The sequence below is a fragment of the Hipposideros armiger genome, unplaced genomic scaffold (genome assembly GCF_001890085.2).
Source record: "Hipposideros armiger isolate ML-2016 unplaced genomic scaffold, ASM189008v1 scaffold_131, whole genome shotgun sequence".
Classification (NCBI taxonomy): domain Eukaryota; kingdom Metazoa; phylum Chordata; class Mammalia; order Chiroptera; family Hipposideridae; genus Hipposideros; species Hipposideros armiger.
In genome coordinates this window covers 1447514-1473346 of record NW_017731481.1, presented here as the reverse complement: position 1 = coordinate 1473346, position 25833 = coordinate 1447514, and the positions used below count along the sequence as shown (strand labels likewise).

The following is a 25833-nucleotide window of genomic DNA, read 5'->3' as shown; positions in this document are numbered from 1 at the left end:
TAATTTTCTATAGATGATTTATCTGCAAAGTGGCTGAACCCTGCGCAGGGATGTGGTCCAGATCATGGAGTGTGAGTGTCAGGGACACAGAGCAGCCTGGCTCCAGCACAGTGCTGGGGCCTCTTCCGAGAAAAGGCCAGGGAACTGTGTGGTGGGAGCCATTGTGGACACAGGCACCTGCCTAGATTCCCAAGAGCCTGGCGGGTGGCCTACAATGTTTCACGCTCCCAGGAAGGCAGACTGCAGAGAAGACAGTGAAGGGGCTGAGGCCTCTCTTGTCCTTAATACTTTACTACCACTCACTCGAAAGCATGTACCATCGGCCCTCATTAGTCATGGATTCCACACCTGTAAATTCTCTTACTAACTCAGATTTATTTTAACCCCCAAACCAATACTCACTGCACTTTTGTGGTCATCCACAGACATGTCTGTGCACAATGGTGAAAAATTTGAGTCCCCTTTCGTGCACACTCCCAGCTGAAGTCAAACAAGGCCGTGCTCTGCCCTCTTGTGTATGTTCTCATACTCTAGTGTCTTTTTTGCAGTCTATTTAATGCCATGTTTTTTGTTAGTTTGTTTTGCATTTTGAGGCTATTTGTTCGTGATTTTAGTGTTTAAAATGGCTCCAAAGACTAGTCTTGAAGAGCTGCAGTCTAGTGTTCCTAAGCTCAGGAAGGCTGTGAGGTGCCTGTGGAGAAAATACATGTGTTTGATAAGCTTCCTTCAGGCCTGAGAGTGCTGTTGGCCATGAGTCCAATGTTAATGAAGCAACCGTATATATTAAATAAGGCATCTTTAAACAGAAACACACATAAAACAAGGTTATGTGGTCACTGGTTGGCAAAAATATTGTGAACAGAAGCTTGCAGGAACCGAACGCTATATTTTCCTTAGGAGCAGTGGTTCAGTATTGGCTAATCCAGTGTTCCTGGTGACTTTTTAGAACATAACTACTGCAGATAATGAGAATCAATTGTATATGTTTCAGAGAGGGGTAAGCTGGGGCTTGGGAGTCTAGATTCAAGGCCTGGCTTCCCCCAATTTACAGGTTGTGTTACCTTACACGAGTCATTCAACTGCCCTGAGCTTCTGTGTCCTCAAGCAAGGATAAAAATAGTTCCTTCTGAATGTATGTTACACGTCAATAAAAATAATTGTGGTAGCTGTGTGGGCTGTGGTGGAGAGTATAGGAGAACATATGAATTCCGGTGCTCCACCAGTTGCAGATTTTATTTGGAGTGTGACAGGGGCAAGTCAATTGACCTCTCGAAGGCTCAGGTTCCTTAGCCATAAACTAGCAAGGACGCCGATATTTCCCTTGCAGGGTGGCTGTGGCGATCAATGAGTTTATGTTTGTTAAAGGGCTTTACAAATTGCCAAGTTCTAATCCACTGTTTCTCAAAGTGTCACCCGCATCCCTGCACCTCAGTCCTCTGAGAGTCTGGTTCAAGTGCAGATTCCTGCTGCCTGTCCCAGACCTACTGATTTAAAATTCTGGAACTCAGGCTTCTGCCTCAAGCTCCTCAGGTGGTTTTTATGGATAAAGAAGAGTGAGTTACGATGGCTGATTTGGGTTTTCCCTTACAAACCTCCTAGAGGTGATGTGGCACGGTTGTAGACTTTATGTTCAAAAGGTGAGCTGAGAGGAATGATGGCTGTAGTTGGTTCAGCGCTACGGAACACCCCCAAACGGCAGAATACCCCCATCCCAGGTGAGGACTGAGTAGATCCCAATCACTGGTTCTGGTGCTCCCCACCATCACTCCCACTTTGAGGAGGATTTTGGATTTAAAGCTTTGCAGTTAGGGGAAGAGTGCTTTCCAGTAGTTTCTAAGAAACTAGAAAATTGCTGTTTAGTCAAGAGGCCTGACTGTTGGAGGCAGACAGTAGCAGCTCGTGGGTTTTGCTTTGTGCCCAAGTATTTATGGTGTCAGTGCTGCTAGAGCGACAGCATGGAGCAGGGCAGCTAGCGGGGTAGGGGCAGGGGCAGCCCAGTAGCCCTGTGGGTCACCAGGAGCCAGCGCAGGGCTCTGGTTCTCGGCAATCCTCTGCATCTGTGTCACTCTTTCTTCCGGAACTCTCGGAACGCTGACGCATGCGAGGCTGCTGGGCGGTTTTGTGGCGTTTTCCTTTTTAAGGGACACTTTCCATTCAGACCCTGTGATTACAAGACTCGTGTTAGCTATGAAAATAGAACATTTTAGTGAGTTTAAAGCTTAATCAATTGATCATCTCAGTGGAAAGAGGCAGGGAGGCCAGGGGTCCCGTTTTATTTGGCTGTTTTAAGCTACGGTCCACCCTCACTTCCCAGACATGGCCGGCGTATGGGGAGTCTGGGGCTGGGGAGAAGGGAGAGCCAGGGACACTGGGTAGGTGGTGGGAACAGGTGATACAGCATAGAGAGATGACAAGAGGGAAAGCACCAAGCACCTCGCCAGCATAGCCGCTAGGAGCGGCAGGAGACTATTTTCTAAGCCCTTTATAGGGTAAGACCTTCCTTGAGGAGTACCCAGGAGCAGAGGTGCAGGGTGGAGGAAGGTACTGGACACAGCCAGGAGACTGCATGCTAGTCCTCCCCCTGCTTGGGTGCTCCCACTGGACCTGTCACTGCTTCTCCTGGAGTGTTAGTTTACCCAAAGATGAAATGAGCAGTTACCATAGAATGATCTCTTGCCCTTGAACATTCTCCTCTGCTCCCTGCCTGGGCAGAAAAGTGTGTGAGAGATTATAGCCTGTCTTCCCCACGCTCAAGATTTTATAAGGTTTCTTATTTCAGGCATGCTTAGCACTGGGATAGGCAATGTGGGGACCACAGGGAAGGGTAAGGCCCGGCTCTTGCCCTCAGAGGATTTATACTGTAGCCAGAGGAAGAACGCAGACATGAAAAAAGAAAGATAAGCAAAAGACAGTAACGTTTCCAGACAGCCCAGTTAGAGTCACATTCACATACTACTTACTGTTCTAAGCACTTTTAAACATCAAAACAATCTAATGAGGTGCATCCTCTCATTGCCTTGGTTTTGCAGCCAAGGAAGCCGAGTCACAGAGAGCGTAAGTAGCTTGATCAAGGCCACACGGCAGGAAATTGGCAGAGATAGGATATGAACTCAGGCAGTCTCGCTTCAGAGTTCATGGTCTTAACGGCTACACTCTATGATTGCTCTAAATAAACGGGAGTGGCAGGAGGGATAGAGCTTCCAGAGCTGTGAGGAGAGAAACAAGAGTGAACTGGAATAATCAGGAAGGCTTCGTGGAAGAGAGGTCTTGAGGGTGGTAGGCGAAACTTCAGCAAAGAGGAGATTGGATGGTGTCCTTGACAGGACAGCCACCAACAAAGGCAGGGAGCAGGCAGGCGATGGGTGTTCGGAAGGCAGGGCGGTCCAGGCAGTGATGGAAGAGCCTTGCCCTCCAGGTGACAGCTCCTTCAAGCCAGAGCAGTAGAAGGCTTGGTTTTTTGCTGTATGGCAGCCTCTGGCAAGGAGCTTAGCACCACCCTCCCATCCTTGGAAAACCACTCAGAGTGAGTCCGCCTTAGTCATCTCCAGCTTCCTTTCCACGCCTGTTCTCAAAGGGCCCAAGACAGCTCCCTGTGGGGACAGCTCTGCCTCAGAAAGGGTTTCTGCCTTTCTGTGTCACTTCCCGCCCCACCCAGGAGAGTGTCAATTCCTCTTTATTTAAGCGTTCTCCTTTTCCCATTCATCCCAAGGTCCCTCAGACAGAGAACCCCCAGTGGCTAGTCTTGGAAACACAGTTTCGCCCCAGGTTAAAGGATGAGGCACCAGGGGTGGCAAGAGTGGTGTCTTGCTGTGAATCCCAGGCTGCAGAATTTGGAATTGATTCTGCAGGCAAAGTGCTGTCTTCCAGCCTAAGATACACAATATCCTAGGGAGAATGCACCTGTCTTCCAAAGATCTCTTGGTCATAACAGAGGCTGTCCATCCATGGGGCATGGGGAGAGGTGCCAGAGGCATCTGACAGTAGGAGCTGTGGACCAGAGCTGAAGAAGTGCTGACCTACCTTGTAGCCATGATGAGCTCCTGAGGCTATGATCGTGTCTGCTCTACCTCTGGGATCCCAGAGCTGGCACATAACAGACATCAGTGCATGTTGGCTCAACTGAACTGAAAAAGCAGAGGGTACCACTGCCTAGCCTAGCCCCTCTATTGGCACAGGTTCTGCCTCATAGGTACAAGATCTACTCGTGAAGATTTCTCCCCAGGTGACTGCATGGGTGTGGTAACCTCCAGCCTTTCTGAGGCACAGAGCACCCACACAGGAGGGTTTTCGGGGTGCTCATCCACTCAGCAGGAAAGTAATGTAGGACAGGACAGCCACCTCTGAGAGGCAGCCTTTGGGTTGGGGATCAGAGGAAAGATAGCTGGTATTTAAGGAAGGTCAGGGGCTCTGAGCTCAATACCTTTCAGCTCATCACCTTGCTTGGGGAGGCTGCTTTTTCTGAATCAGACTCTGCCTGAGCAACCAGCACAAAACTTGGTGTTTGGGGGTTTTGCTGGGAGTTGCACCTTTAAATTCTAAGTGTCTCATTCTCTGTTTGTGGCCCTCAGGATCACACCTCAACACCCAACCCTTGAACTCCACACACTCTGCCATGCACACAGGAGGAGAGCTGGACCGGAGGGCTCCACAAGTGGCGCACATGTTCCTCTAGGCTAACGGCATGATCTCCGTAAGGGACTTCCTTTAGTCTCCTATTCGCATGAACGACTGACTGTAGACGCATGACCTACAGTCCTCAATCCTGCCTCTAGCGAAGACGACGGATCTCTGTCGGGAATCAGGACAAAAGCAGCAAGAAGTGGGGAGAGAGAGAGAGAGGGATAGAAAAACAAATGCAAGAGAGCGCATGAACGCAGACGTGAACAAGGGCTCTTTGTGGCTGGGGATGATATATTTTTAAAAATCATTTTAATTTCAACTTCTTACAGGGTACTTATTTTTTCAACCTCATCTGTAAGAAATCCATGTGGGCTTCCTGGAAAGAAAAAAAAATGAGAACTAGGCACGAAATCAGTTCAGCACCTCTTACTCCCATGTCCTCATCTGCCAGCCTTCCCCACACACACCTCCATTCCATTTGTGATCGGACCCTCCCTCTGCCCAGTGGACCGCTCCCCCCAGAACGCTCTACATGACATTCAGGACACACACACACGCGCGCACACACGCACCTCTCCCCTCTACTCAGTATACACACAGATTTTACTGTGATGTCCGAAGCTGTATAGAATCTCCTGTGGATAAACTGGAATTTTTTATGTTCTCGCTCTCTCTCTCTCTCTCTCTCTCTCTCTCTCTCTCTCTCTCTCCTTCTCCTTCTCTCCTTCTCTCTCTCAGTTTCAGTATTAATCATCTTCCAATGGAAAATCATTACCTTTAGAGTGCATTCGGGGTTCCTTGTGTTAGGAACTTAAGAATCTGAGGTGAGGACCCCAGGCTTAGCTGTAGGGCTCAAGGGAGCCAGCGCCCCATCTGAAAGGGTCTGCTCTCTCAGTTGGCGGCTGTCCCAGGATTGCACCAGCATGTTCACTAGAGAAGAGGTTTTCTATATCTTCAAGCACTTATATCATAGTCTGTGTTCAAAGTGTAAACTGTACAGTAATCAGCCTTGTGTATATGAAAAATAATAAATACTATGCAAACCAATAGAAACACTTTAGCAGTATGTGCAAAGCACTAACAGCTCAGCTCCTGAGGACTTCTCCAGGCTGCAGGAGAAGGAGCTATAGCCTGTCTTTCAGTGAAAGAGGAAGGAAGGGAGTAGGGCTGGTGAATGTATGTATCTGTGGGTTCTCAGAAGTCAGCCACCACCCCCAAGGTCTCCCAGAGCTAACTTGGTGCTCTAAGTCCTGGCAGCCGGCAGGATGGGGGGCCTAGGCTGGACAGCCTCAGTGCCCCCACTCTGACCAAGCCCCTCAGCCCCACCTGGAGAGGCGGGGCAAGGGCCCGCTCCTGATCACAAGCCCAAGGGAGGAGAGCCGGAGGAAGAGAAAGCAGTGACCAACAGGAGGCCCTGGGCTAAGAAGGAGACCCTCCTAGGCCAGGCCCCCCGGTCAGGGCAGGAAGGAAGCAGACAGCTGGCTGTTCCTCACCTCGGTGCCACCAGGGAAGAGCCTTAAAGTTACACTAGAGCCCCCGGCAGAGGGAGGCCCGAATCAGCACAATCCGGCCCCGCCCTGCGCGGCGGGCGCCCTCCTGGGCCAGAGAGAGACTGGCAGGCTCTGCAGGCTGTCACAGAGCCACTGTTTGTGGGTGTCCAGTCACCCTCCTCCCTGCCGCTCTTCTGACGTGTCCTCAGAACACATTCACACCTTCCAAGTAGCACAGAAGCTCCCTCAGTGTCCGAGCCCCCACGGTCCTGGTGCCTGTCGCCGGCCGCACAGGTCCCGGCGGAGCGGGGGCAGCCGGGCGGCCGAGCGGAGAGGGGAACCCAGGCTCAGCGGAGTCCTCGCCGGCCCGGCCGAGGCGCTCCTGTTGGTCCGGGCAGTTTCGCTTTTGCTTCCAGAGGGGCGGGCCAGGGAGGGAAAGGCCAAGCTCGCAGCCTCAGGTCCCCTGGGCTGTGACCAAAGAAGCGTAGCCCCCGCCCTCCCTGCGGGGCAGGAGCGCAGGGCTTCCTCGCAGCGGGTGGTGCGGCTCGGCTGGAGCGCGCGCCCGTCCCCGGGCACCCCTGGCCCGGCCACCTGGTCCAAGGAAGACAGGCGCAGGGCCGGCCTCCCGCCTCGATCCTGTACCTTCCTGTCCCAGGCCGCCGCTGTAGCCGTCCCCAGTAGCCCCTCGCAGAGCCCCGCGCGGGCCCGCGGCCCCAGGCTATGCTTTGGCACCTTCCGCTCCGTCCGGCATGGCTGCTTGGCCCGGTAGCCCCGAGCCCTCGGCGGCATGGCTGCCCGCTCCGGTTGCTAGTAGGAGCTGTTAGGGGAGGAGTTTGGGGTCTCCACACGATGCCTAGAGAATGCTGCAGTCTGCACATTAGACGCTTTTTAGAAGTTTTGGAATTACCTTGATTTTTCTAATTGTTATGAAATGAATCTTTTCTTGACTCTCTCCCACATGCTCTGTAATCGGGAGAGAATTCCCCGTGCCCACTCTGATGTATAGACCATTCTCCCTACACCAGCTGAACAAATGTCAAAATTAATAAAGAAATTGACTCATGGCACAGGGCTCCCTCTGTCCTTTCTGGCTTGTCCTTGGGGAGTTTGAGGTGGTGGGACAGCAGTGAAGCCTGGGGTGGGATCAGTCAAGCAGGGAGGCCTACCTCCGGTGAGGTACCCACCTCCTGGAAACCTGGACAGCCCTTTAATCAGGACGCTCATTTTGGGAGAAGCCCTCCCAGCATCTAAGATCGTGGAGCAGAGATTTCTGTCCCACCTGATGACTACCATGAGACGGGGGCAAGTCTAAGGTGGGTGGGGGGGAAGCACCACAAACCACTGGGGATGTTCCTGATCCCACAGCCGGCGTACACTCAGGGGAACCCCCCAGCACTCCCTGTGAAGCTGTCTGGCCCCTGCATTTGATGCCATTCAAAGTTGAATAACTTTCTAGAAAATCGCCCTGTTCCTAACAGCTAGTTCCTACTGCTGCATACAAGGCTGGCCACCAAGCTGGCCTCAGTTTGCTCATCTGTCAAATGGGGAACTGGATTAAGCACTTGCTAAGACCTCTTCAGTTTGTCCTCCTGAGATTCCTAAACATGAATGCCTTTGTCAACCTTGGCATTAAATAAGAGCCAAATCATTTGCTGCAGCTTTTCTTCCTCATAAGTTCCCATCATTAAAAGGTGACCAAGTCACAGTCACAGGATCTTAGGAGCACTCCTAGCCCTCACTCTGAAGCTTCTTTCTCAGAGTCAGGAAAACCACCCAGGCCACGGGGCCAGGGCTGTGCATACAAATGGCCCAGAGGGTTTTCAGAAGCAGAGGTTCAGAATCACCACTGCCTGTGTGGGGCCGGGCTGCAGCACTGGGATTCAGATTAAGTGCAGCTTGGTAGCATAGCCAACTCTAATGGATAAGAACCTTTTTTTCTTATTTTTAATCCAAATTTCTAGAAAAACAATCTCCACATGCAGCCTTTGTGAGGTCTTTTTTGCATTAAACTCCATCATTTACGCTACAGAGGGCATGGCTCAGAAACCAATTCCACCGTGACCAGATAATAGCAGTGTGACGGGCCGGGCCCTGAGGGAGAGGGGAGACCTCCTGAGTCCTGGGCCCTGGGCCTCCCGCTGGAAACCAAGGAGAAGCCCAGCTATGAGTACTTATATCTCACCTGCTGAAGAGCACCCATGGGGTGGCGAGACAGCCAAGGAGCCCACAGCCTGGTCAGGAAAGGCTTTGGGACTGGCAGGCAGAGGAGGGACAGAAGTCCATCTGTCTGGCAGTCGCTATTTTTCCTGTCATTTTGCCTGTTCAGACCAGTGGCATGCTAGTTTCCATTAAAAACAAGCAAACAAACAAACAACTGCAAGAAAAGACACTGTTCCAAAGAAAAATAACTCAAGATTTTTGCTGTGGTTTCCCCCTTTGTAAAATGAGAGATAGCCCCTAGTAGAACTTTCTCTGTTGTAAAAATTTATTAGAAAAAGAAAAAAAAGAAAAGTCTGTGGGTGCTCTGTGATTCAATCCAGTTTCATCCGTCAAATACTTACTGAGCACCAACCAAGTGCCAGGCACAGGGACCCACTGCTGAATCAACAGCCATCTCAGTCATCAAAGATTTCCAACCCAGGTGCCAAGACAGACAGAACATGGCAATGGCTCCAGCAGAGGCACAAGTGACCCCTCCTCCGAGGAGAAAGGGAGGACAGAGGCATCAGGGGAGGCTGCCCTGAGGCAGAGACAGGACGAGCATACACCCAGCTGGCCCACAGCTGCCCCAGTCCGCCAGGCAGGCTCTCACCCCAGGCTCTCAGGCCAGTCACAGGGATTTGCATCCCGCCCCCGCCCCTCCAAAAAAGCCCAGCCTTCCCACTTACCCATCCCAGCACGAGGAGGGAAGGGAAACATCCATGGTCACACTGCACACTCCCCTAGCGTCTTGGGTATCTGCACATAAGGGGCCTGAGCACCCCCAGGACAGCGAACCCTGAGCCAGGCTTCCTCACCCACAGGGGGGAGCAGCTACAGGAACTGTGACTGTCAGCTGCCTCAGGAGGCTCCTCCAGGGGCCCTCCAGGTACCCACTTTTTCCTAGATGCTGGTGTTGGGGTACTAGGAGCAGGTGGACCCTCTGCAAATGAACTGAGCTTCCAGAGCTCATATTCTCTCTCTCTCTCTCTCTCTCTCTCTCTCTCTCTCTCTCTCACACACACACACACACACACACACACACACACACACACACCCTGGCTGATTTTACAGTCAATCTTTCAAAGTGCAATTTGTCTAGGGAAAGCCAATGTGAGGCCCGTGTGGATTTCGACCAATGGTGACGCAGCTGGCGCTCCTCAGCCAGTCTCCGGTCTGTATTCTAATGGGCCATATCTTTATCAGGGAAATGTTGCTTCTCTGAACTTAAAACTTCTCATGGAGGGTCCCCAGACTCAGAGGCTGAGGAGGGGTCTGAGCTGAGGTGTGGGAGCCGCCTTTCTCCAGGCCTGGCAGGGAGAGAGGGAAAGGGCGCGGGTGAGGCCTCTCACCTGTCCGGGAGCACCTGACTTCCTAGCAGCTGACGTGGGTGCCAGTCCCTGGGCAGGGGCTGGGCAGATGCCTTAGGTTGGAGGGCTGTCTGGGGCTCCAGGCCGCTTTTGACCCTCCAAACCTGCCATGGGATTCTGGGCCAGAGCACGGGGTCTCAGGGTTTAGGGGCCTGGATTTGGGCTTCCTGCTTTCCCTCACCTTGACCTGGGGAACATGGAGTCCAACCTGCAAGGGACGTTCCTGCTGAACAACACGCCGCTGGCTCAGTTCTCGGAGATGAAGGCGCCCGTGTGCCAGTACTCCGTGCAGAACTCCTTCTACAAGCTCAGCCCCCCAGGGCTGGGCCCCCAGCTGGCCGCCGGGACCCCCCACGGCATCACAGACATCCTGAGCAGGCCTGTGGCCACGCCAAACAACAGCCTGCTTTCCAGCTACCCCCATGTGGCAGGTTTTGGTGGACTCGGCTCCCAGGGGGTCTACTATGGCCCCCAGGTGGGGAATTTTTCCAAAGCTGGAAACGAGTACCCCACCCGGACCCGGAACTGCTGGGCAGACACAGGCCAAGACTGGCGAGGCGGGCGGCAATGCAACAACAGTGAGTACCGGGCACCCCCGGATCAGGGAGGAGGAGGTGTGGGAAGGGGACGCCCACAGTGGGGCCTGCACCTGCTGCCCACCTCTCCTCAGCCACCATCAGACAGCCCAGCTCAGACACCTGGGTCTATATCTCAACTTGGTGCAGCACTGGGTTCTCCCCTCCCGATCCTGCCCAGCTTTGTTTGGATGGAGTGTCTCGACCCCCACCCCCAACACTCAGCAGCTTTCCTAGGGGACCTGGGAGTCTCTAGGTCTGAGGAAGACCACATAGCCCACACCCACTCGGTGTGAGGTCCAGTGGGCTGCTCGCCTTACTTCTCCCACTCAGAAACCATGTCACCACTTCTTCATCCAAAGTGGGCGAACGGTGTCCATAACGAGAAGTTGCCACAGCAGCACCTTCCCGGAGAGCCCACTCATGCCTTGGCACCATTCAGGGGGACAGAATGCACGCTGAACCCATTGAGGTCCCACCTTTGAAAAAGGGACCCTGTTTCCCACCAACCTCCTTGGGGTTTATGTCCACAGTGGCAGCGACCACCGCCCAGCCTCCAGGAGCAGCTGCTGAGCCAGGTCGGACTTGGCTGTAGCTGTGGTGGGGGCGCTCCTCACCCAACCCATCCCTCAACCTGCTTCCAAAGATCTAGAGCACATTTGCAATCTTGCTTCGCAGCACATGTCGTCAGTTTGGCTCAACTAAACTCTTATAAAAAATTTTTTTTAAAAAAAGAACTGATCCAGGGTCCCCGTGATGCCAGTCAGGGAATGGAGGAGATGGCAGGACATGCACAGACAGGTGAGGCTCATCTGGGAGGCAGGGAGAGTGACGGTAGCTGCTGGAGCCATTCCTGTGCCTGAGAGGCCCTGCCTAGATCAGGCGGGGACAAGGGCAGAGGGAACCTCCACTTCTGCCTGAACTTGGGGTTGCCCACTGCAATAGGGCCAGCCAAGGAAACCCTGAGGCACAGCTGCCTCCCCCTCTTCTGCTGCACTACTCCACGTGGTCATACTGGCTGGCAGCCCACCCCTCACTCAACCTGAATCACAGCGAGTCCCTGGGGGTGAAGGCCTCGTCTCTTGGAACCTATTTTATAACCCGGTTTGAGGGTGCTTTAGGCCTCAGGCTGTCTCTCCCTCTCACCTCCATCTTCCCCCCACACACATCAAACATAATACACCCCTGCTCTTCAGCTCTGGTGCATATCCACACAGGAAAACATCTAAGGAAGTCAGTGGGTGAATTAACAAAAGGAGAGAGGACCGAAGGTGATGGTCTCTCGGGACGTCACTTCCCCTTTCCGTGCCTCCGTTTCCTCACCTGTAACATGAGGAAACTGGACATGGGCCATCGGGCTGCACTGAGCAAGGTCCAACAGGTGGGCATTCTGCTTACCCCGAGCCCCCCACCCCAGCCCAGCCACTTCCTGAGGAGGCTGCCCTGGCTGGGCAGATGGTTGGCTCATGAGCCTCTGTGTCCAGACTGGTTTCGGGTGACCTGGAAAATGGGATCCCAAGAACAAGGAAGTCAAAAGGGGAGGAATTCCCATGCCCCTAGAGTCCTGATGTTGGTGGAAGGTGCCTAATCCGTTTCTTGGTGTCCCTGAGACTGAGAGGAAAGTCTTCTTGCTGCTTCGGGGAAGGCAGCATCACTGAGTAAGACCATTACACAGAGAGGCACGAGACCCAGGCAGGTTCTCAGCTCCCTCTGCCCCTAAGTAGCTGTAACCTGGGGCAGGTGCCTTCTCAGCAGGTGCCTGCCCACCCAGACATGGCAGTGGTCAAAGTCACTATTATCAGAACATCAGGAATGCTGCTCAGGTGAGAGGTGTCACAACCCCTGCAACCTCAGTGGCTTCTCTGTAACAGGGAGCTAACCCTGGGGGAGAGGCAGGGCAGGGCTGGCACCCCACTCGCCCTGCTGACCACGCGTGTCCTTCCTCCTGGCAGCCCCAGACCCCCTGAGTGACAGCATCCACAAGAAAAAGCACACCCGGCCCACCTTCACGGGGCACCAGATCTTTGCCCTGGAGAAGACCTTTGAGCAGACCAAGTACTTGGCTGGCCCTGAGAGGGCGAGACTGGCGTACTCACTGGGGATGACTGAGTCGCAGGTCAAGGTAAGCCTGCGCAGGAGAAGGTGTCTGCCTGGCTGTGAGGAGCCTGCAGGACTGGATGCTACCGCGTGGGAGAGGGGTAGCTTCACTCTCCTAGTCATCCCCAGCTATCAGTGGGAGGCCTCCTGCTGTTTGGGCACTGCCTGCTCACCCAACCCTAGAGATTGTGATAATTACCTTAACCAAAAAAATGGCTGTCAAGATGACCCTATTTTGAGAGCCTTTTGTGTAGTACCTCATTTAACCCTCACAGCAACCCCGAGGTGGGTATTATTACCTGTTTTACAGATGAAGAAACAATCCCAGATGAGCCTCTTGCTCGAGGTCACCCAGCTGATAAGTGCAGAGTTGGGAGTCAAACCCAGATGTGTGACACTCCAGTCTCATGCTTTCCCTTCCTCTGCACGGTCTCGGCCAGAAATGTCAAGAGCTGGTGGCAGCCTATGGCTCAGATCAGGAGTCAGCCTCAGGGCCAGTTTAGAACTAGACTTAGGCTTGTTCCATTCGCTAGCAGACAGAGCTGGCCTAAAGTTTGCTTTACCAAACTTTGAAGTGAGGATAACACCTTTTCCTAGCCACGCCCATCCAAATGAAGTTCAGATGGGATACCAGATGCAGGAAGCCTCACAGCCCCACGCAAGGGTCACTCTCACGCTAACACCAGAGCCTGAAATCGGTAAACAGGCTTTAGTCTCCTCAGGTTCCCCAGCACAACTTTGGTAACTTTAATGTTAGATCTCTCCTGAGGGGCTTTGGGTTTGAGCTATGTCAGAACTGCCCAGTCCTGAGACATGGTAACAGGTTTCAGGGTAGAGAGACGTACCAGGGCAGGTTGTGACCCAGGTCTGGGCTCTGATCAGGGCCCTGGATCTCCACCCACTGGCCTCTGCAGCCTCCTGGTCAGCCCAGTATTAAGGATGTCACTGGAGAGAAAGCTGCCAGATCGAAGTAGAAGGAAACAATTTGGCGCTTACATATTTTTTCCGCTTCAGGTATTTTTCTGTGCTGTTCAACAATCTCAAGCAATGAGACTATATTATTTTTATAATTAAGGGGAATTTTTTTCATGAAGTTCAGTGAGGGGCTGTAGAGTTAAAAGAAGGGGTCACTCTCAAGCACCTACTGACCTCACCTGGGCTAAACCCTTCCCACCGGGCGCCATCTCAGCATCTTCTACCCGAGGGCCCCAGATGGCAAAGTAGAAGGAAGATATCCCACGGAGAGGGTTACCGCTAAGCCTAAAGGACTGCTGCACTCACAACAATTATTTTCATTTTATTGCCCCTCTAAAAAAAAGTACTGTGGATATTACATCCTACTCTATTATTGAGCCGTTTATTTTACTTTATTTTATTTTTATTTTTTCCTATTAAAATATATCTTTGTTCATTTTGGCCTATAGTTTTAGACCCTCATAATCTTTTTATAATTCTTTTTTTTTAATTCGTTTCAGGTGTACAAAACAATGCACTAGTTATACTTTTTACATTTATTTGATAAAAATAAGGATTGAGTGTACTTGCCATCGAGTAGTCGCCCTCCAAAAAGGGGGGTGGGGGGGGGCCTGCGTGTGCTGTGTGTGTGCGATCCTCAGTCCTTCTCATCCCAGGTGTGGTTCCAGAACCGGAGGACCAAGTGGAGGAAGAAGAGCGCCCTGGAGCCCTCGTCCTCCACGTCCCGAGCCGCCGGCAGCGCCGGCTCGGGCGGGGACCGCGCGGCCTCGGAGAACGAGGACGACGAGTACAACAAGCCGCTGGACCCTGACTCGGACGACGAGAAGATCCGGCTGCTGCTCCGCAAGCACCGCGCCGCCTTCTCGGTTCTCAGCCTGGGCGCGCATGCCGTCTGACCCCCTCCCCGCCCGCCCCGGCCCGGCCAGTTGTCTGCATCTCAGAAGGGCCTGCCTTCAGTCCCCTTCCCGCCCCCTCGCTGCTTGGGGGGGGGGACAGGGGGCAGAACGCTAACCCGAGGGGCTGCGGAGGAGGAGGGAGAGGAGGAGGGAGGGGGCGNTTTCAAACAGGACTTTCACAAGGCCCTGGATGCAGGCTGAGCAATGTCTGAGAAGGGGGGAGGGGAAGGAAGAGGGGGCAGAGGTGGTGGTGGAGGAGACCCGCCTGGCTAAGGGAGGAGGGCGCCACAAACGTGTCCTGAGACCTGGTACCTTCTCTGCCATCTTGCACCTCTGAGGGCCCAGGCCTTGCCCTGCCAGCTCTGCAGATTCCTAAGTGCACAAGTAGATGAAAATGACCCAAGTTCTGCGGCCAGGAAACTGGTGTGGGGGGGTCTCACGCATGTCACTGTGATCCTGCTGTGGGGGGCCTTCCCCCAGGGAGGCAGCTGGCCCTTGGCAACCGGCTCCCTTCTGCTCTGGGAGTTGGGACACCAGGGTACTGGACCCAGGGCAGCTACAGGCTGGCATGTGAAGAAACAATGGTATGTCCAGGTACTCTCCTCAGACCCTGACACGGGAAGGATTCCACTTGAGGGGTCAGAGCCAAATATTATAACCCAGGCTGGAGGAAATTCATGCCCCGGGATGGGAGGTGGGTCTCAGCAAAGAAGAGGCACCCCCTACACCCAAACTCAAGGATCACACCCCTGGAGGGAAAAATCCTCCTGGCCTCCTTTCTCCATTTTGCACTCAGAGGGGATTCCCCCGAGACAGGAAGAGACAAGAAACCCCTATTGCTGGGAAATGGGGAGGTGGTAGACAGTTGCAGAGAAAAGATGATCCTAGCAGCTGATGCTGCACCCCAAAGCCACCCCTCTGGGCTTTCCTTGGTGCTGATGCAAGACAAATCCACCCACAGAAAGGGCTGGAAGGGATCTCAGAACCCCTGGCCCCTCCAACTGGGGTGTCCACACAGGAAGGGAGAGGCCCCTACAGAGAGGGGCTGCACCCAGGGCTTGCATGGGACCCACGGCCCTTCCTTTCCTCGGGTGCCCTGTGGCCTGGCACTGAAGCTGCTGCTTGGGAGCACTGGGCAGCAGGGTGGTGGTTTGCACTCCAGGTGATTCTGAGCTACTGGCATGTGCAAGGGGCTAGGGGAGGTGGGTGGGGGCTGGCCAGAGGCGTGCAGCCCAAAAGGGACCAAGCGTTTGCCCATCTTTACAGGCTTTTAAAGAATAAAGAGTAAAAATAAAAATCCCCGAAACCTCCCCATGGCTCTTGTGCTTCTGTGAAACTGGCTGTGAAGTCCCAGACATGCCAGCTGTGAGAGGCTGTCCAAGAGGGCAGGCCTCTCTGCTTCCACAGGGCAGTCAGTGCTCTGGGAGTGGGGAAGCTTTGCATGACATTGGTCAATTTAAAATTTCATTGGTGTATGCCAGGCACTGTCGTAGGTGCTGAGAAACCTGAGAAACCTTTATTGGGGTCCCTGACCTCCAGGAATTCATAGCCTAGTGGGGAGAAACTGTTTTGGGAACTAGGTACCACACAGAAAAGAGAATTGGGGACAGAATAGAAGCACTAACATTAACTGAACACCTACTAATTTCTGTCACATAGAAGGCCTGGATTATCCTACTTGACCCTGCAAGAAACCTAGGAGGTAAGTATTATCCTCGTTACATAGATGAGAAAACTGAGGCTCAGACAGTGCCTGCACCAAGTCACAAAAATGGGACGAGACAACATGAGGGTTAATTCCAAGGTCCTCATATCTACTTGCCCTAGGTGCAGGGGGCAGCCCCTCAAAACCTTTTCTGTAAAATAAGAGGCTAGAATAGAATGAGACATGCTTCCAATTTTAATGATCCCCACAAACATCAACAAAGCCTGAGTAGCTGTAAGCAGCCTGCCCTGCCACATTTACTGCCCCAACAAGCCCCTCAGCCTGTCCCTTGGACCCCCAGAGCGGGAGAATCTCATGGGTGGAGTCAGCCCAAGTGGGAATGAGAGTGGAAGGAAGGCCCCAACTCAGAAACTGAGGCACTAACCTTTCACAAATAACTCTAGAGAACCCAGGAGACGTGACAAAAAAATGGAGACTGCTTTTAAGCCCTAATCCTCAATCTGCAATGATGCTCACATTTTGTTTCTTTCCACATAAAGTGGGAAGGAAATAAGGCAGCTTCTAAGAATCGAGCCCCATCTCTGTGCTCCTGGCCACAAGCTCCACTGAGGAGCCCTTTGCTGACAGGGGTGTCCTGGCAGACACTGCTGCCCTGCTGTAGCCAGCAGGACAGGGAGCCTGGAAAGAGCCAACGACTCACGCAGCACAGCTGCAAAGACCAAAACCCCCTAGTGGCTGTGGGAGGCAGGTGATGCACAGGGTTTTCTGAGCACTTTGCAGGGAGGCCACGACCCGCAGGGTGGAGGAGGCTGTTGACATGGTCCAGGTGTGAAGTGATGAAGCACGTATGGAGGAAAAAGCCAGTGACCAAAAAATTGTGCTCATTTGCCTTCTTTGTAAGTGTGTTATAATCCTAACTGCGCTGTTATAGCTGTAATTCTTGCATGTCTGATTCAAGTCGTTTAGGGTCAGTATTAAATCAAGGCTTTGAGGAGTTTTTTTCCTGGCAGACATTTGCTGAACTAAACAAAACCTTCTCCAATCCAAGTTCTGGGACACCTGCCACTGGACCTTCTGGCTCAAAGACGCCAGCCTTCCCAGCATCCTCTCTCCCTCACTCCTGTCCTGAGCACAGGCACCAGGCCAGGGAGAGGCACTGTCTCCCATTTCTCTCATTATCCTGCTCAGGCCTAGTCAAGAAGCTAGATTCAGAGTGTGAAGGAAGAGAAGAGCCCAGGGTGAATGGCCCAGATTCCCGAGGGTAGTTTGGGATAAGTCCTGCTCTCCACAGATGTACGTGTGTGTGTGTGTGTGTGTGTGTGTGTGCACACACGCACACACACATGTGTGCTGCTGGGGAGAACTCAAGGCTATCTCATTTCATCCATCATAAAGAAATCATAAACCATAGACCATTTCTCCCTTTTTTATGTCTGGTCATAAAAGGGGCTCCTTTTATATGCTGAGTTAAACAAACAAAAAAAACCCAAAATTTTTTAGATATTCATGCTTCTTGCAACTCCTTTCCTACCACATTGCAAACTTTTCAGGGATGACGTGAAGAAAGAAATTAAGTCCTGTGGTCTTAAAAGCCATCGAGTCCTCTGACAGGCAACCTGGTAAGCTCCACTGGGCAGGCACAGACCCTGCCCTGCCTCTCACAACCCTCACATTTGTGGCTTCTGATGTTTGAAGGACCTGGGACATGTCCCCGGCAGGTCAGGGGTGAAGATAAGGAATATCAACGTCTTACCAGGTTCAGAATGGCCATATCCTGATGTCAATCACCCAGAAGAAGATGGGGCATTGAAATTCCACTTCTACAACCCCTTCTCCTACTCAGACCACCCCTAGGATTTGAGCCCAGAAGCCAGCTAACCCGAGTTTTGGTGTGCAGCAGGGCATAGTGGAACGTGTCCATTAGAGCAGGGCTCAAACCCTGGCTCCGCCACTGTGTCCCTGGTGAGTTTAACCTCTGAGCCTCAGTTTGCTCAACTGTAAGACAGGAATAATTATACATACTTTGCAGGGTCTCTGTAAGATTAGAGCACATGAGTGTGCCTGGCATATATAGACACTCAGCTGCTATATTATTCAAAGGGGGCTTTGGGGGCCCACAATCCCGAGTTTGAATCCCCACTCCAGCTGTAGCTGGGTCATTGTAACCAAGTTAATTGACCTCTTGAACTCCAGTTTAAATTCAGATGTAAAATGAAGCTGATGATTAACTCTGAAGGCTGAGGAGATTCCATGAAATCACGTACAATGCCAGAATGGTGTGGGCACTTACACGCTGGTGCACTCACACTCTCTTTCCACCTCAAATTCCTAGGAAGCATCAAAGCCAGTTCTAAACAGGCCTTCTCACCAAGAGGACAAACTACCTACTCTTTAGGCCCCACAGGTCGACTGCTATCTAGGAGGTCACGGAGAGCTTGTGTGTGACCAGATTAGTTTACCTGCAAAACACCTGAGATTCTGGGCTCTCAGGCAAGGAGCTACACCAGATGCGGAGGGCTGAATTCAGCTCGCAGGTGTGTTTCTCCAGAGGCAACAGTGCTTTCATAGAAACTTCAGCTAGCCTTTCGGCAGGGCAAGCCTGGTCCAGTGAGCGACCCCCTCCACTTCCTTTGCACTTCCACAAGCCTGGGCTCCACACGGTAAGTCACCTGCCTGGCCCCTGAAGGCATTTGGGTCTGTATGTTCTGCTAAAGCCTTGATGCTATGACACATGGACCAGCAGCACCAGCCGCACCTGGGAGCTCTCAGGCCCTCAGGTCCCATCTCAGACCTCCTGAATCGAAAGCTGCATTTTAACAAGCTGCCCGGCGGTGGGTATGCACATCACTGGGTGAGAAGACTGAGGGTGAATACGACTGTGTGGATGTGTCTGGATAACATTCCTCTTCGCAGAGCACAGAGTCTGGCCCAAATCAGGTGTTCGGCAAAAAATTTCTAGGCAGTTACACATGGGTGTAGGTAGAGTCCTAGCATTGGTGACCACGTAAAACACAGGTGGGACCTGATTGTGAGGGAAAAAATAAAATTCGGAGGACATAAAGTAGCTGCCACAGGGCACACACACTACTCTCCCAGGCAAGGCAGGAGCTGCCTGAGGTACGAGAGGCCTGGAGCCAAGGTTCAAGGAGGGAACTGCTGACAGCAGCCAACGAAAGAGAAGGAGGAATTTCAGGAGTACAGCCCTCTGTGGGCATTTGGTGGTAGGACTGAAGAGCCAGCTTAGGTCAGAGGTCTTTGAGGACAGCACTGTAGGTCGTGTTCATAACAATGTCCCAGAGCCATCAGAAAGATTCAACTTTGTCCTTGGTCTTCGGCATGAGATGGCCAGAAGGGCATACTATTTGAGAAAGATTTTCCTTGGGAAATTATTTTGCTTAGAGCAATTCACTCCCTGATGATGTTCAGGTGAACAAAATGTTACCACATAAAAATCTGCCCTTCTCATTGTTGGATCACGTCCTTTCAACCTGGTTCAGAAGTTGGGTTGGGAGTTTATGGAGGAATCTCACAAAAGTCTGCAGTGGAAAGGATTTCCATCATTTGGGAGGCAGAAGTCATGGCAATTAGGCTAAGGGGTTCCCTGAGGTCACCTTGTCCCTCGGGCCCAAAGCTCCAACAGGATCCACCTGGCCTCAGGCCAGGATGCCTAAGAGGTCTTTGTTCCCTATAAGGCAGGAGGTCCATGGTGCAGGGAAGACTCCAGTATGTTTTAAGAAAGGGACTTCTAAATGCTTTACTTACATCCAGTCATTGTCTTCCAACAGCCATGCATGATTTAGTAGCCCCATTTTCCAGGTGAAGAAGCTGAGGCAGAGAAATGAACTGATAAACCCCAGCCCCACAGATAGTCTGTAGAGATTCTGCTCGACTTCACAGCCCATGCTCTGTCCTCTCACCACACTGCTGTTGCAATGACCATATCTACCACCACCACCCCTGCTACTTCCCACTAGAGTTTATTAAACATTCACCGTGCCATGCGCTGTTCTAGGGACTTACTTTACTTAGCTCATTTAATCTTCGAAAAAAACAAAAACAAAAAACAAACGAAAAAAACCCCACATGAAATAAGTACTATTATTATACCCATTTTATAGCCAAGGACACTGGGACACAGAGAAGTTAAGTAAGTTGCCCTAGGTCACACAGCTTAACTCAGTCAGATTGACCTTGGAGCTTCCACTCTTCACCACCATTAAAGGGGAAAGAGAAAAGACCCATTTGAAGTAAGTCTGGGCTGCAAACGGTTTAAAAAAAATAGGATTATACATGTTATAAATTAAAATCCATGCACTCAACATGGAAGGCTGCTTTATGCCTGGCACTGTGCTCCTTGCTGGGAATACAAACACAGGACAAGCCCCCTAGCCTCCTGCTGCTCACCGTCTAGAAAGAGAGTGCCTGACAAGAGAAAAAGGGAATGCAATGCTATTAGTGCCATGAAGAATGTCTTTACAGGGAACAGAGGACCCACAGGAGGCAGTGGTTAAGAATAAGAGAATTTAATTAATGACAATGCATATCAACAAAAATGCAATTCACAATTGATCCACACAACACTACATCTCATCAAAAGTATTACAATCCTTTAACATATAAGGAGCACTAGAATAAAGGCAACTTTCATCAGTAAGAGTCACTGTGTCAACACCACCTAAAATTTAGAATTTTAGAGTTCGAATGAAAAGCAATAACCAAATCCCCATTTTAAACAATAATACTGTGCTGACTATGGCATTCTATCCACTCCCGTGTATGACTCCATTTGATTCTCAGATAGACCGGCCATCAGGTTTTATCCGCAATTTGCATATGAGGACACTGAAGCTTGGCGCACGGAGGACACCTACCCAAGGTCAAAACTCCCCGTTTTCCAACTCTTAAGTCCAGGACTGTGTCTCTTCCCCAGGTGTATGAAAACCTGAAAGCTATTGAGGGCATAAGAGGACCAGGTGAAGTCCTCTAATCAAAGACGCACTGATTAAATGCATTGTAGTGCATGATTACAGCAAGCATCATTTTTCTTGGTGTGGTTTCTACTGTTTTGTAATTGACTGCAGGTGTCTCTGGATGGAGCCGACACACCACCGCCAGAGAAGAAGATGGTCATTTAGGCACTTTTCCAAACTCGCCCGACGACAGGACTTGTCAGACATACGGATTCCCAGGGTCCATCCTGGATAGTCTGACCCAGTTGGACAGCGTGTGGCACTGGGGTGTGCCTGGCTAACGAGGACCCCAGAGCACTGGGAGTGGACAAATTTGGCAAATAGTGATTTTAGAAGCCCGGCTCAATTTAAATCCGCGCTCCCTGCTTGCTCTGGAGTTATCATAAAGACACATTGAGTTCTATAGCTTGTCCATCTTCCCCAGGTGACAGTGATTTGAAAAGTCAGGGAAGGGCGTGGGGGTGGAGGCAAAGCTGCAAAATGTCTGAATCTTCTTCCCAATGAAAGAGACAGTGGTGGTAGGACTTTTAGGGTTCTTGCTGCCACTGGCATCAGCCCTGTGACTGTGATTCTTATAGGAAGGACAAATATAATTAAACTTCCAAGGGTTCTTGGGAGAGACCCTGCTCTAACAAATTTGCTAACCTCCTGACACTATGTTCTGGAAAGGAAAGCAACATTGGGCTTGCAGTTCTAGCACCACTTTGCTGGGACTGTCACATGCCGAGGTGGAAGCAGTCAGGACAGAGGGGTCTGTGGCCAAGCTTGAGGGTAACTGTGAAGTAGATTACATTGCTCAGTGAATGGCTGCTTCTACCCTGAGAGGAGTAAAAGGGTGCAGTGTGCTTCTGTGGTTAGGGCTTGCCTGGCACTGATCCTTGCCTTCTGGTAATGCCACCTGAATTTTTCTAAGGGGAAACAATCCTCCTGCAGTGTCTGATTGATCTAATGTGATCAGGCTGACCCCCAACACCATTTACAGGTGCAGATGAGCGACACAGTTTTAAACCAATCATTGAATCATCTCTGGTCAAGTGACGGATTGGTCCAGGGACGGGCCCAGGCTCAATTCCAGCCAATGAACAAAGGACCCAGGTTGTTTTCAGGAGCACCTCCTTCGCCTCTCTACCTGGAGTTCTTTTTGGCCGCTGCAGCCATCTTGCTTCTGTGAGGGACACCCACCTGAGAAGGGAGCCAAACCAGAGAAAAGGAAATCTAAAAGATGGAGGGAGAGCAAGAGTGAATTGGTATCATTGTTTCAGGCCCAAATTCAGCCAGGCCTGAGACCATAATAACCTTTTGTCTTGAGTCTGGTTTTGCATAATTTATAACAGAAAGAACATTAATAGAGTAAAAAGAAAAATTTAACCCTGCTGTTTGCATAGAGGCTGGCCCTGCCAGGGAGCCCCCAACACAGGGACATGTCAAAGAAGGAGAGCTGCCTTGGGTTAGCGTTCCCCAGCATTCCTTCCCTTGCAACCATGACCTGAGAGCTGGGTCCTGCCCTTTCTCTCTCTTTACTCCGCAGCTCTCTGCTCTCAGTTTAGAGGGTCCGGTTATAGCGGACCATCCTCAGAGACACGCCAGAAAGGAACTGGGTTAAATGATTCCTCCCATCCCCAAGTTCGGAGTCTTGGTCGAATTCCTGGTAAGATCAGCGCCTGGCTCTCATGGGGACTGACTCCGTGGTGGGCCTGCCGACTCAGGCTGCCTTATGGGAGATGGCCTGGTCCACCCACCCCACCCCCAGGAGTGAGGAAAGCCTCAAGAGACACTGACGGTCCATGGATTTGGAAGGGCCTTGAGCTGGAGCGACTCTATCCCCTGGCACCTCCTCTACCATCTGCCTGGGCTGTTCTGAGGAGAGTCTTGTGGTAGGGCTGGCTTCTTCTTGCCCTATTTAAGCTGTGCTGAACCTACGAAGTCACAAAACAAGCTTTACGGATCCAATCTTGTTACATCACTTACAGGTCCTGGAGTCTCCTACCCTGAGGTCCTGGGGCACCCTTAGTTGTCCTGATGCTCCTCTACCAGCACCCCACCTCAGAAGCCCTGATCTGTCCCCTCCAATACTATTTGTCACTCTTCAGAGCAATGAACCAAAGACTGACCCTTCTTTTGGCAATAGCACTGGGTACAAATGGGGCAAGGACCCCAGTTGCACAGGTGGGAAGAGAGCTTCAGGTGACAGGCAGGGGAGGGCCAGGTGGGCCTCCTGATCCCCGTGTACTGGTCTGCTGAAAAGGCCTCCTTGTCAGTAATAACCCCGGGACAGGACACAGATAGCTCTCATTCTTTTATCAATATTTCTTTCACCCTGTTTCTTCCGGGGGGAAAGGCACCCGCACCTGAGTGGGGACAATGATGTTGGAAATGGTGGAGGCGGCTGGTCTTCCTGCAGAAGAGGCTTTGAGAGCCTGTTTCCTCATAGCCAACCCACAGGGCATGCATTCAAAAGCCCCTCATTAGGCCTCTCTTTGCAGGCAAACAAATATCATTAATCTTGGTAAAGTGAGTGAAAGCACATTCACCTGTCCAAGCAAGAGAATTAATGTTGTGTCAATAGGAAATTAGTGTTTACCTCTGGCCTTTACATCTTCCCTTTGTTACAGAAAGCCCAGGGCGGACCAACCCAAATGCAGAGCCATAGTCAGAGAAGAGAAAAATAAAACTTCCCAATGCAGGTGCCCCCTGGGAGTATTCTGAGGATGGGATACCAGGTGACAGGAGAGGCCCGGCTGAGCATGAATTCCCTGGTGCAGGGAGAGGACAGGAGCCGTCCCTGGCCTCAGACAAGGTGAGTGGTGACAGCAGTGCCTTGGGGTCAGAGGTGCTCATTGGACTGTGAGCTCTAGGGAGACATGCTCCCCACCCTGTGCAGACACACACAGTTGGCTGCAGGACGCTCCTTTTCTTTCCCGCACACGTGACTATGATTTCTTACACCAGGCGGGCAGTGCAAGGTGCTCACAGGCTGAAGGGGACAACGTTACTGACCAAGGAGCTGCTGTTTATTGAGAACCCACTAAGGACCAGGCACCGTGTGTGGTGACTGACAGCTATTCTCTAAGAATCCTACAAAGCAGGTATTCTGCCTTTTTCTCAGATAAAGAAGACACTACAATGCAGAAAAATTCAATAGGTTAGCCTCAACGCCATGCACAGGGAGAGGTGGATTTGAACCCAGTGTTACTCCAAAGCTAGCGTTTCCCCCAATAATCATCACACACACACACTTCCACACCAGGAGGGGTCAGCTACAGCACGTGAGGTCAAGCGTAAAGACAGGAAGTCTCCGAGAAAGCCCTTCTCTGTTCCCCGTCCCCTCCCCCACTGCCCCAGGAATGCCTCCTGGCAAGAGGTTAGGGAGAGGCAGGGCTGGGACAACTAACTTGAGAGTGTGAGGGTGTGGGTGTGTGCATGCCTGTGTGCCCCAGGAAAAGAAACCAAACAGGCAGATAAGATCTCTTGTTTCCAGAGCAAGCACCAATTAAACACAAGGCAGATGTGAGCAAATAAAGCTGTGGCGTCCAGAGAGAAAATCAATACTAGATTATATGTTCTTGCTCAATCATATACCAATTAATACAGAGCAGGTGGGGCTGGGTGCTGGGGGAAGGTAAGTCCAGCCTGCATCGGGGGACTGACCGCCCTGCCCCCTGCTTCCTCACAGTGCTGGCCCTGATTCTTAAGGGCCTGGGCCTGAGGTCTCTGGGGGACACCTGTGTGAATGTTAAGTATGAGGGAAGGAGGATAAAAGGAGCTTCCCCTCACTCCTGTAGGCAGTTGGGAGCAGAAGGAAGGAGGACAAGGTGGCTGAGAGGTGCTTTGGGAGGGTGGTACCCACTGGAAAGGAACAGACAACTAAGACCAGGCAGACAGGCAGCTTGATATTAAATTTGCCATAGAAAAAATTAAGGGGTTTGCTTTTGGAAATTTAGGCAAACATGAGAAAATTGGAAACCAAATTTCCACCCCCAAGAAATGATATGGAAGCCCCTGGTTATTCCACCCATGTTTTATTTAATTCAGAACATACAGTCAAGCCATCAATAAATAATTTTCAAGAAGGGTGATAAAAGCACAGGACTGGGTGATCGTGGGGATGGAGTGGTCCAGATCCTTCCATGGAAGAGCTTCAGGCACATCACCAGGGTGCCAGGAATGAGGCAGCGTGACACAGCCATCTGCCAACAGGGTTACCAGGTTGAGAGGGCTCCTAACCTAGGGAGGTGGCTCTACATCATCAGAATAAGTAAAAAATGCCAATGTCCAGGGAGAGGAGATCTGGCTGCCATCTGGGTGCCTGGCCTCGAGGGCTGTTTCAGACGTGAAGTCTTGTTCATGTCGGGGCAGGACACCTGGTCCAGTGCAAGCATACCTTTCCTCAAAAATTCCCAACACCCTTGGGAAAAGGAGACCCAAGGTTGTGCGGGAAGCAGAGAACAAAAGTAGAAGGAAAGGTGGCAAAACTGTGCCGAGAAGGGTATCTGCTTCCGTTTTTTCCCACAGGAAGCCCCTCTGGCCAGAGTCCCTCCTGTAACCTGAATATTCCTGGACGCAACCTCCAGACACAGAGGCCCTTTTTCAAGTGGGAGTTCTGTGGGCCAAGGACTGTTGCATGCCAAAGAAAGACGAAATTTGCTAGCCGAATATTTTTTAGACATTTTGCAAGATGCACGGCCTCTCTGACAATTTTTAATGTACTAACTGCCTGGTCCAGTGAGCTGATTAATTGGTGCTGGAGAGATCAATAAAAAACAGAAAATTAAAACAATTTTAAAGTGATTAAGTAGTTTAACACCTGTCTCCCGTCACGTCAGCGCAGGAAGAAAAATAAAGCAGGTGTCGAAGGGGCCTTCTGAAGCCGGAGAAAACAGCGCCTGCCTCGAAGAAATGACAAATCACAGCTGGTGGATCAATCTGAGTGCAAGCAGCCTTTCCCCAAGCCCCCTGCTACAGCAGCAGGAACCAG

At 51.6% G+C, this 25833-nt stretch overlaps 2 protein-coding genes across 3 annotated transcripts in view; both read left to right on the top strand.

The window, feature by feature from the left end:
- The window catches only part of ANK1 (ankyrin 1), a 217526-nt gene extending 210352 nt beyond the window's left edge, over nucleotides 1-7174 (top strand). The window contains exon 41 of the mRNA XM_019649237.1: nucleotides 4569-7174. The gene's annotated coding sequence lies outside the window, so the exon portion shown is untranslated. The remainder of the gene's footprint in view (nucleotides 1-4568) is intronic.
- Nucleotides 7175-7276: 102 nt separating this feature from the next.
- Nucleotides 7277-14364, top strand: NKX6-3 (NK6 homeobox 3). Of its 2 annotated transcripts, XM_019649267.1 has the most exons (4): nucleotides 7277-10257; nucleotides 10990-11055; nucleotides 12207-12376; nucleotides 13983-14364. In XM_019649267.1, the coding sequence occupies exons 1-4, from the start codon at nucleotides 9876-9878 to the stop codon at nucleotides 14220-14222; spliced, it is 858 nt and encodes a 285-aa protein (XP_019504812.1). In that variant the 5' UTR covers nucleotides 7277-9875; the 3' UTR covers nucleotides 14223-14364. The 2 variants fall into 2 exon arrangements, with proteins under 2 accessions (XP_019504812.1, XP_019504813.1); XM_019649268.1 differs by lacking the exon at nucleotides 10990-11055.
- Nucleotides 14365-25833: the final 11469 nt, after the last annotated feature.

What these genes read in the sequence shown, in the direction of transcription:
- NKX6-3 (XM_019649267.1), top strand. Translation starts at nt 9,876, where the DNA reads ATGGAGTCCAACCTGCAAGGGACGTTCCTGCTGAACAACACGCCGCTG. An exon ending in CGGGCGGCAATGCAACAACA is followed by an intron (nt 10,258 to 10,989) that starts GTGAGTACCGGG and finishes TTTTAAAAAAAG; the next exon opens with AACTGATCCAGGGTCCCCGT. An exon ending in TGACTGAGTCGCAGGTCAAG is followed by an intron (nt 12,377 to 13,982) that starts GTAAGCCTGCGC and finishes TTCTCATCCCAG; the next exon opens with GTGTGGTTCCAGAACCGGAG.